Raw genomic sequence first — 11,839 nt, forward strand, 5'->3', positions numbered from 1 at the left:
AGACCAGGCTGGCCTCGAACTCAGAAATCCGCCTGCCTCTGCCTCCCAAGTGCTGGGATTAAAGGCGTGCGCCACCATGCCCGGCTCATTGCTCTTCTTGTACTGTGTCACCTTGTGGGATTGGTGCTTCCCCATATTTCTTGCAGAATGTCTGGTGGGTCTTAGGAACATCCACCATGTTTGCAGGACTGCTATCAGCTCAGAAAGCATAATTAGGTTTTGTACGTGTCACGCCGTTCCTCCTGTGCCGAGCTTTGCTCACAGCTTGACTTTGGAACCTTGGCAGAGGGTATTGTTTTCACCAGGGTGGCATCCATTCATGACATTAATACTGAGGCTTCAGGATCATCGCATTGCAGTTTAACATTCTTGCTACCTTTGTGGAGTTTTGATTTTGAAAAAAAATAAAAAACAAAAAAACCATGGGCTGGCAAGATGGCTCAGTGGGTAAGAGCACTGACTGCTCTTCCAAAGGTCCTGAGTTCAAATCCTACCAACCATATGGTGGCTCACAACCACCCCTATGAGATTTGACCACCCTCTTCTGGTGTGTCTGAAGTCAGCTACAGTGTACTTATGTATAATAATAAATATATCTTTAAAAAGTATATGAATCTTTTGTGCATATGTGTATATATGCATATATATATATGTATTTGTGTATCACATACATATGTTCACATATACATGTATATAGATGTATACTGCTTGTGTGCCTGATGTTTCCTGAAGTGAGAGGAGAGCATTGGATTCTCTTGATGTGGAGTTATGAATGGCTGGGAACTTTCAAGCGAGTGTTAGGATTTGATCCAGGTCCTCTGCAAAAGCAACATGTGCTCCTAACTGCTGACCCAGCTTTCTTCCTTATGGTTATAATAAGGACGTGTGAGTGTCTCTCCGTGTTATCTGTTAGTAGTCACCTTTCCTGCAGTGGCATATGGAATTCAGTGGGCCTGAAAAGGAGTGGTGTGATCCCCTTTTCTATTTACTTGTAAAATGTCTTGCTGACTGCATTTGAAATATGTGATAAGGAATAAATGTGTAGAGCACCCAGAATTATGTAAATATATTCTCAGTGAATGTATATTTACAATGCAGTCTCACCATATCTATTATGTACATGTGTGGGATATTTTAGGCTGTGGTGACCTATGAGGATGTGCATGTGAACTTCTCTCACGAAGAGTGGGCTTTGCTGGATTCTTCCCAGAAGAGTCTCTACAGAGATGTGATGCTGGAAACCTACTGGAACCTCACTGCTATCGGTAAGAATATTAGTTTTCTTTCACTTTATAAACAAGGGAACAAGTGTTTCTTGGTTATTGGTGCACTGTGATTTCTATTGTGACAGAGGAAGAATGTGGTGAATAATCAGACATGGTTCTCAACTTCACCAAAGATTCTGACTTAAAATTTGCATACTATCTAATAATATATCATAAATTTTCTGGTACTGTATTTTAGGTTACAAATTGGAAGACCACAATGTTGAAGAATACTATCAAAGTTATAGAAGACATAGAAGGTAAATTTCATGTGCAAGCTGATATAATTGTATCACTGAAGAAAATTTAATTTACTTTTAAGTTTTAAAGAAAAGCAACAGTGTAAATAAGTACAGCATTATGTATATTGATGATTAATAAATTCTCATAAGACCATGTACTTGAATTTCAGGTAGCTGAGCTGTGTTTATAAGGCATTCTTTTTAGAAACAAGACAAGGAAACAATATCTTAATACATGACACTATTTTAGACAACCTGAGAGAACCACATTGTTGAAATGTCAATTTATTTGTTTCATCTCATTCAAGTATTATAAAAAGCCTGCACATTGGTTATGGGATTAGTGTATGTCTAAGACTTTATAAGCAAATGGTCCATAGTAAAGCTAGGGCTACTCATATACTTCTAGTGACTTTCCAAAGTTTAGTGAGAACAACAGTTTATGGGAAGCAAGAAGGTTGCAGTCATGGAGAACCCTTAATCCCTATAGCACATATCTACGTGGAATGAAAACTTCACCTGTGTGTATGCAGTGTGAAACCTCTTGTTTGTTATTTTTCTTTTAATAGGTATAACATCTGTCATTGTGAATACAAGCCTTGTGAGCATAAGGGATATGGAAAGAACCAATATATATTTGCCTGTAACAATTTTCTTCAAATATATGATAGAATCCAAACTGAAGAGAAACCGTATGGATGTAGTCAATGCAGTAAAGCCTTTGCAAATTTCCGTAGTCTTCGAAAACATGAAAAAAACCATACTAGAGAAAAACCCTATGAGTGTAGTCAGTGCAGTAAAGCCTTTGTAAGTCGCAGTTCTCTTCAAATACATGAAAGAACGCATACAGGAGAGAAACCCTATGACTGTAATGAATGTGGAAAAGCCTTTTCAACTCGCAGTCATCTTCAAATACATAAAAGAACTCATACAGGAGAGAAACCCTATGATTGCAGTGAATGTGGAAAAGTATTTTCACGTAGCAGCAATCTTCTAATACATAAAAGAAGTCATACAGGAGAGAAACCCTATGGTTGCAATGAATGTGGGAAAGCGTTTGCATGTCGCAGTCATCTTCAGAAACACAAAAGAACTCACACTGGAGAGAAACCTTATGATTGTGATGAATGTGGGAAAGCTTTTGCAACTAGAAGTCATCTTCAAATACATGAAAGAACTCACACTGGAGAGAAACCATATGAATGTAATCAATGCGGTAAAGCCTTTATAGGTCGCAGTCATCTTCAAATACATAAAAGAGTGCATACTGGAGAGAAACCTTATGAGTGTAATCAATGTGGTAAAGCTTTTGCATATAACAGTGGTCTTCATCGACATGAAATAATTCATACTGGAGAGAAACCCTATGGATGTAATCAATGTGGTAAAGCCTTTGCAAGTCGTAGTAGTCTTCGAAATCATGAGGAACATCATACTCTTGAGAAGCCATATGAATGTACTCTATGTGGTAAAGCCTTTGCATATTGCAGTAATCTTTATATACATGAAAGATGTCATACTGGAGAGAAACCGTATGTATGTACTCAGTGTGGTAAAGCCTTTGCACGTCGCAGTCACCTTCATATACATGAAAGAATTCATGCTGGAGAGAAACCTTATGAGTGTAATCAATGTGGAAAAGCTTTTCTACTTCGCAGTAGTCTTCAAATACATGAAAGAACTCATACTGGAGAGAAACCTTATGTATGTAATCAATGTGGTAAAGCCTTTGCACGTCAGAGTCTTCTTCAAATACATGAAAGAAGTCATACTGGAGAGAAACCTTATGAGTGTAATCAATGCAGTAAGGCCTTTGTATGTCGCAGTAGTCTCCAAATGCATGAAAGAACTCACACTGGAGAAAGACCTTATGAATGTAATCAGTGTGGAAAAGCCTTTTCACGTCGCAGTCTTCTTCAGAAACATGAAAGAAGTCATAGTGGAGAGAAACCTTATGCATGTAATCAATGTGGTAAAGCCTTTGCAAGTCGTAGTAGTCTTCGAAATCACGAAAAACATCATAATATTGAGAAACCTAATGAATGTAATCAGTGTGCTAAAGCGTTTACATCTCTTCCACCATCTTTAAATATATGAAAGAAACCACACTGGAAAGCACCTCTGAGTGTAGTCAATGTGGGAAATCCTTTACAAGTCACAGTTACTCAGTGTTACGGTAAAGACTGCATATTGGAGTAGTCTTCGTTATCACAGAACATGTCATACTAGAGAAATCCTATGAATGTAATTGAAACAGTAAAGCTTTGGCACATCAGTGTAATCTTCAGATGCATCAAAAAAATTATACTGGAGAGAAACCTTAAAATGTAATCAATGGGACAACACCTCTGCATCTTATAGTCGTCTTCAAAGGAATGAAAGAATTCTTATAGGAGAGAAACACCATGAAATCTAATACATGCAGTAAGGGCTTGCACAACAAGCATATTTTTCCTACTGAGTCATCTCACTGGTGCTTATGTAAGATTAGTAGAACCATTTCATCCTTAAAACACTGTCTTCTTCTTAGATTGTATACAAAGTGTTACCGAAGTAGAGAAGAACACAGAAAAACTTGAATAATAAAACATACTTTCAAATGAAAATGATATTTATACTGCCATCCATTTTTGTGGGTTATCTTATCTTATTCTGAGGAACAAATACTTGTTCTTAACACTTTATCAGAACCACAAATTAGTCCAGAGAATGTCCTCAGTGAGTGAGGGAAGCTGCAGTTAAGGCTGATGAGGTCATCATCTGGGAGACCCAAAGTCCTCATGTGAGTTCATTTTCCTCTCTGTTTCCGATGTGTACTACTGTTTCTAATGTGTGCCATTGTAGGTGAAGCTAGTGGTCTCCAATAGAGGCCTGGTGATTCAGTTTTGGGAAATTTGGTCATTTGCAAAGGCACTGTGACCGAGCTGCTCAAAAGGTCTCAGATCTCAAAATATCTGGTGCATTAATTGTGAGAAATATTGTACTTGGTTCATAAAACATTTGTTCAGGGTCAAAGCATCTCTAAGGGTAATGGCTTTTGTTAATATAAACCAGAAAAACAGCCTAGGCTTCCAGATGTGTGCAGGCAATGTGGCAAGGCTTGCCATTGGACCCCTAAGTGTAGGTCCAGCAGAGATATCCTAGGCAATTTTCTTATCATTGAAAAATGCAAGACCTGGTCTGAGGTTTTGCAGCCAAAAAGTACGAGGTGTGTGTTTCTTGTAAGCCATGAAATAATAATCAGGCAGAAAACCTTCAATTAATATTGAGGATCTAGTGCATGCTAAAGTACTGCTGCATGTGCTTCTAGTGCAAGTACTGCTGTAGACTTGGCCATATATAAACATCTTACTCTATCCCCCAAAATTTAATGTTACAAAATATCTACAGGGTTTATGGTCCTTTACCTGCTAGGACAGTAGGAATGACTTAGGAAAGGCGTGGATTGACTTTCCAAAGGTCCATTGTGCATCCAGGAATTATAGATGAAGATTTCAAAGAGGAAATTAAAATTATGGCCTATGTAAAAAATGAGATGCATTTTAATGCAGGTGATGATTGCTCAGCTGCTACTGTTTCCCTGTATCAAAGCCAGACCTGCACTAGTAGAAAGAACAGAAGAGGTTGAAAGTACTGGAAAACATGTGTTCTGGTGAACAGTTGTTTATGACGAGAGGTCAAAATTAAAATAGCAGGTAAGTGGTATTGAAATAGAAGGTTTGGTGGGTACAGGAGCAGATATAACTAGTATTTCACAAAGGTCTTGGAATTCATAGTGACCCACTTTAAAAAGTTTATACACAGTTTCTGGGAATTGGGAAGTTATTAAAAATGAAGTGTGAGATGGCTTAAATGTGTGGGACCAGAAGGTCAAATAGGAAAGTTAAGACCTTATGTGGCTGATACACCCATACATTTATGGCAAATGGATCTTTTACAACATTTGGGTACTCAGTATAATATTCCTGCATTTCCAGAGAGCACCCCTGATGAAACTAGGGGTGAGATGGTAGATGTTCCTGGGGAAGGCATTGATACACACACACACACACACACACACACACACACACACACACACATATCTATATCTATATCTATATCTATATCTATATCTATATCTATATCTATATCTATATCTATATCTATATCTATATCTATCTATCTCAGTCATGAAAACCAACCCCAGGGCGCATCAGTTGTCCAAACACGTCATCACAGGGATGGAGTTTCCAAATTTGTAAACAAAGCCATTGCTGAAATTATATCAATGGCCCTACCCTTAAAGTGGTTGGCTGACAAGGCTGTGTGAGTAGATCAGTGACCCTTAACTAAAGAGTACGTTACAGGCAGTAGAGTAGCTGGTACAAGAGCAGCTGGAGATGTGTTTGCTTTGGCAGTACATATACTAAAGAGCAGCTGCAGGCTCAACGGAGTCTACCAGCCCATGGAGTCCTCTGTGTTTGTTATAAAAGAGAAATCAGGAAAATGGAGAATGTTAACAGATTTAAGAGCAATGAATAGACTAATTCAACCAATGGATTCGTTACAGCCTAGAATTCCTTTACCTTCTTTATTACCTAAGCCATGGCCTATGATACTAATTAAAGAGAGTGCTTTCTTATCCCCTTGCAAGAGCAAGATAGGGAAGGTTTGCTTTAATAGGGCCTACTTACAATAATAGTGGTCCAGTAAAAAGGTGTCAGTGGAAAGTTCTTCCATGAGGAATATGCCAACTTCATGTCAATATTTTGTGCTACAACTGTTAGAAATAATTTGTAAGCAATTTTCTCAATTCATCATTTATCATTACATGGATTTTTTGGGGGCTAATTCTGATGCAGATACTTTAGATGAAATAAATATTTAAGGAAGCGTAAAGAATTCTGCCATGCATGGGTTTATGGATTGTTTCTGAAAAATTACAGAGAGGAGATTCTATTGACTATTTCTGTTATGAAATAACAGAAAATTCAACCACAAAAGTTACAAATCAGAAAGATCAGTTGCAAACTCTTATTGATTTTCAAAAATTAATGGTAGATATTATTAGGCTATAGCCTACCATTAGATTAACTACTCAAGAGTTAATCCAATTTGTTTCAAATTGTTAAGTAATTTAAGAAATTTGTTTTAAATTACTTAAATTTGTTTTATATGTACAATATAGTTGATTTAATTATAGTAATTATACAATTATTTTGATGTATTGGTATATATGCATATTAAATACACAATTAATTAACTGTATAAGTAATAGAATAAATTGGACTTAAAACAGGCTGTTTTAGTCAGGGTTTCTATTCCTGCACAAACATCATGACCAAGAAGCAAGTTGGGGAGGAAAGGGTTTATTCGGCTTACACTTCACCAAAGGAAGTCAGGACTGGAACTCAAGCAGGTCAGGGAGCAGGAGCTGATGCAGAGGCCATGGAGGGATGTTTCTTACTGGTTTGCTTCCCCTGGCTTGCTCAGCCTCCTCTCTTATAGAACCCAAGGCTACCAGCCCAGAGATGGTCCCACCCACAAGGGGCCTTTCCCCCTTGATCATTAATTGAGAAAAATGCCTCACAGTTGGATCTCATGGAGGCATTTCCTCAACTGAAGCTCCTTTCTCTGTGATAGCTCCAGCTGTGTCAAGTTGACACAAAACTAGCCAGAACATAGGCCAAGAAGGTTCACAGCCAAAGCAGAGAGCGTTAACTCTGGTAGAATGGAGACTGCAGGATGTATGCAGATCACAAACTTGATTGTTTTTTGGTTCTTCTGTCTTCAACTCAATTCTCCTACTGGGCGTATCATGCAAAGTCCATAACGAAGGACTCTAGGTGAGGAAGTATGGAACATTGTCTTAAGAGAATATTGAAAAGGAAGATGAACTAGGCTAAAAGATCCACATTCAATTCTGGGCCACTTGGCCATTAATTTGGACTGTTTCCAAATACTTAAGAACAATAAGGACGATATTAATATTGAATTCTAGACTGCCTCAAAGCTGGGTAATCAAACCTGAAAGCTGGTTAAAGAGCCAAAAAATAGAAAAGCAAAATAAAAGGAATATTTCCCCTGTTCAAGTAAAATTGAAAGTAAAAACAGTACCACCAGTTCCTGTCCAGGTGACAGTCAGTCCCCTCATCTCCTTTATTGTAGCTTTTAGCTATCCATACTCCATTGCCTGAAAATCCCCCTGAAGCATGGGGAAAAGACTTGATCATCAATCTAATCTTAAGTTCCCACCATTTCTTGATGAAGACCAAGAGAGCCTGTGTACAAGGTAACTTTACAATGGAGGGAAGCTAGGGCATACAGGGAAGAGGAATTTGTTTATAAATTCTTTCCTTGTCTCATGTACATCATATTTCAAGTAAATTTCAGCAAAATCAAAATGTTTAACTCCTAATAGTCCATTAAGCAATCTATTTAAAACCCTCGATAGAATTATCTCAAGAAGCAAGGGAAAAGCTACAGCTATTGAATTCAGACCAAAAGAGGCATTTCTGTATCATGTGGATCCTAAATTGCCTTTAAACTTACTTATTTTACCCATTAAAATGTCTCCTACAGGTTATAACACAAGACAATAAACCTTTGGAATGAATTTATTTATACCATAATGGTCAGAAAATATTAACTGCTTTCCTTAGAAAATATGAACTGCTTTCCTTAGTCTTCATGCTTGATTATAAGAGTGGATGACTTGGTGCCAACGATTGCGTGGGTGTGGTGCTTGCTGCGGTCGGTGTGTTACCCCTAACAATGAGGTTTTAAGAGTGTTACACAGACTACGAATTTTCAAATTTTGTTTGTAGATTACCACAGAAGGATAGGAATTCATTATCCAGCTGGCAAGATGTGGGATTCCCTCATATGAACTGAATTTGTTATTACAAAAGCTGTCCAAACTTCTCCCATTCCACAGGCAGACACTAAAGTCATGGATGGCTAATCAAATGGTATAGGAGGGATTCAGGCTCCAGACACTTTTTATTCATCAATCTATTAATACTTCGTTTTCCTTAGCTGAACAATTGGACCTAGCTGATTTGATTCCTCTATTAGGACTAATTAATAAACCCTTATAAATCATTTCAGATTCTGTTCATGTTGTGGGGTTATTTGCAGCAGTAGACACTGCTTTAATTTTATCTTCCTTTTATGCTTCCATTACAGTGGAACTGTAACATCTGTTTAAAACCTGCCCACATCTTTTGTTTCTTACTCATATTCATGCATAGTGTAACCTCCCTGGTTTTATTGTAGAAGGGAATATTCAAGCTGATACATTAACCTGTCTTATTATTTGCTTCTCTCGAACAGGACATCAGCACCTACCTACTAATGTTAATAGACTTCATGTGTTTCATCCCATTTACAGAAACATGACAATTGTGCAGGAATATCCTACTTGTGCCTCCTTATACTGTCACAGTCATATAGTTGGTGTTAATCCCAGAGGTAAGAATGCTGATGAATTGATGAATTGTGGCACTTGGCTCCTGTGCCACAGATGCTATCCCTGTACATTTTCATTAATACATTTTCCCTGTTTCTCAGTCCTCAGAGAATGGTTCTGCCATATATTCTCTTATACAAACCTTGACTGTTATGGGCTGCCTACTTCTATCAAAACTGACAATGAACCAGTCTACAGTAGTAAAAAGTTTAAGAAGCTCTTTAAGAAATGGAATATTAATCACGTTATAGACATTCCTTATCTTCACAGCCAGAGTTCACACTTTTGAAAGGGTGGACTCTTTAAATTTTATCTATTTATTCATTTCTACACAGGATATCACACTGTAGCCTAAACTGACCTAAATTCACAATATACCTCTGACTCTGATGGAACTCATAGAATCCTCCTGCCTCAGCATTCTACGTGTTGTGATTACATGAGTGAGCCAAGGTGCTGGTTTCCATTTCCTTAAAAGCAACAGAACTAATAGCCTGAGGGAGGACCACTTTTAGGTGTTATAATTTATGTATTTCCAAAGCAGACCCCAAAATGTCAGTGGCAAATTTGTTATGACCCACTACTTGGCCAAGTGTGGTGTGATAACATTGTGTGAGGAACAGGGAGGGCATGCAGAGAGGCATCAAGTCTCTCTAATACATGAAAGAATTCAGAAGCTGTCCTTTAAGCTCAGTTTGTAGGCTGCTTGTTTCCATTGTTGGTACAGCAAAGCCAGGTATGGTGGGCTGCTCCTGTCATCAACACTCAGGAGGCATCGGGGAAGGCTCAAGAATTTGCTAAGTCTGTGCCACCCTGGGTTACACCAGACCCTGTCTCAGGACAAAGTAACAAGAAAATCCAGTTGGAAGAGAAAGACTAGAAATCTTTCCCCACTTGGACTCAATGCAACAAACCACACAATAAGAGAAACACAGAATAGCCGGGCAGTGGTGGTGCACCACTTTAATCCCAGCACGTGGGAGGCAGAGGCAGGTGGATCTCAGAGTTTGAGGCCAGCCTGGTCTACAGAGTGAGTTCCAGGATAGCCAGGGCTACATAGGAAAAATCCTATCTTGAAAAACCAAGGCTCTCTCTTCCTCCTTGTTACAGAGACAGCGGCATCTTCTTGTACAGTGCCATCCCATAATAACAGGAGGGGCCTAGGGAGCCCTCCCTACTCTCTTGAATACCATCAATAAAGTTTGCTGCACCCACAAAAAAAAAAAAAGAAAAAAAAGAAAGAAAAGGAAAAAGAAAAAAAGAGAAGAAAAAAGAAAAAAAGCACAGGATAAAGGGAACTCGGCAGGTTTTATGTAAATAGCCTAAAAAGATTAGGAGCTGGGGGAGCATGGCTCACAACATTGTATCTCATGTGTATCCTGGCCTGGCCCCATGTCCTATTTCTCTTTGTGGAAGAGCTCAGTGTCCAACCATGAAGAGCAAGGAGCCCCCAAGAAGAGGAAGCTCCCTCACACCCCAGTTTCTGGCAAGGACACCATTACCTACCTATAAGGGATAGGGGTAGCCTAGGGTCGAGTGGGAATCTGCCTCACACTCAGGATGGCATAGTTCTAGAGACCTCTCCTAAAGTGGTGTTGCCTTGTGGGTAGGGGACAGGACAATTGGGATGCTTGTGACTTGTGAGGAGATTCTGTGCCTGAGGGAAGAGAAAGGCTGGCTCTTGTAGATTATCAGGGGCCTGAAACAACATGAGGAACAGAGGACAGGAGAGGTTAGGAGGGTGCAGGGGCTGCAATCCTTCCTGCCCCAGCCTATGGCGTTGGTAAGATGCTCTTTCAGAGCTGTCAAAAATGGCAGCTCTCATCAAAATGGCAGCAGTATGGCATCTCAGCCTGGGGCGGGGGTGCGGGTGGGGTGGTGGTGTCACAGGAGCTGTCCGTGGGGTTTCATCATTTTTCCAGCTTCAGCAGAAGCTGCCCCTCAAGAGCTGTCCACGGTGCTGACACCTTTCCTGCCTCAGCCTACTGCCTTCATGGAACACCGCTGTAAGAGCTGTCCCACAGGAACTGTCCACAGTGGCAGCACCTCCTCTCCAGCCTCCCCCTCCATGCTCCCCAGCAGTCCCACAGAGGTGGTGCCTCAACAAAAGCCAGCTATATCCAGGAAGGGTTTCTCACCCTAACCCATGGGCAGTTGCTAGGAAAAGGGACGAAATAATCCCACAAATCCCTGATCATGAAAACCTACCAATGCCTGAGCTTTTCACAAAACCCTGAACTCCCCAAGCTCAGGACTTGAAATTCCCCCAATATTCAATCTGGAAATCCCTGCACTGAAAAGCCCTGCCCTTTGTCCAGTTCCCTGGTTCCTACTCCTGGAATCACAGGGCAGTTACCCCTGGAGTCATCACCATCCACATCCTCCACATCCTAGAGCCTCCCATAAATCTCTTTCATGAGGTTTTCTGCCTGGTGTTACTCTGTTGTCAGAAGGTGCTGAGAAAACAAAGAAGCAATGAAGAGTACAAGTGAAGAAGGAGGAGGTCTGAGGCCCTCCCTTGGGAGCTGCAATGCTTCTACTGAGACTTCCTTCAGAGCTGTGTGATTTCTGAGCTCAGGATGCCCTTCTACTGAGATACTTTTTCCTTCAGTGCTATATGGTTCCTGGGCTTCCAAGTTCCAGGATAACCCTCCCATCCCAGAAGAAACACAACTATGCCTTCTGGACCTATGTGTTGTAATTTTATAACTCTTTAATCTGTTGAGGTCTGGTCTTGCTGTTTATTGTAATGCCAAGTGTGGGCCTCCAAGACCTAGAGTCTACATATAGCCCCAGTGACCCTGCCCCCAAGTTATTTCTGATTGGTAAATAAGGGTGCCAACAGCCAATAGCTGGGCCAAAGGGACAAAGATGGGGTTAGA

At 40.0% G+C, this 11,839-nt stretch overlaps 1 protein-coding gene and 1 pseudogene across 1 annotated transcript in view; one reads left to right on the plus strand and one right to left on the minus strand.

The window, feature by feature from the left end:
• Positions 1-178, minus strand: part of LOC110303021 — a 476-nt pseudogene extending 298 nt beyond the window's left edge.
• Positions 1-5,552, plus strand: part of LOC110303018 (zinc finger protein 431-like) — an 18,402-nt gene extending 12,850 nt beyond the window's left edge. Inside the window, 4 exon segments of the mRNA XM_021173904.2 lie at positions 1,139-1,265; positions 1,465-1,525; positions 2,077-3,572; positions 3,575-5,552. Of these exon segments, the coding sequence (XP_021029563.2) occupies positions 1,139-1,265; positions 1,465-1,525; positions 2,077-3,572; positions 3,575-3,687 (1,797 nt within the window). The 3' untranslated portion in view covers positions 3,688-5,552.
• Positions 5,553-11,839: the final 6,287 nt, after the last annotated feature.

The sequence above is a fragment of the Mus caroli genome, chromosome 10 (genome assembly GCF_900094665.2).
Source record: "Mus caroli chromosome 10, CAROLI_EIJ_v1.1, whole genome shotgun sequence".
Classification (NCBI taxonomy): Eukaryota; Metazoa; Chordata; class Mammalia; order Rodentia; family Muridae; genus Mus; species Mus caroli.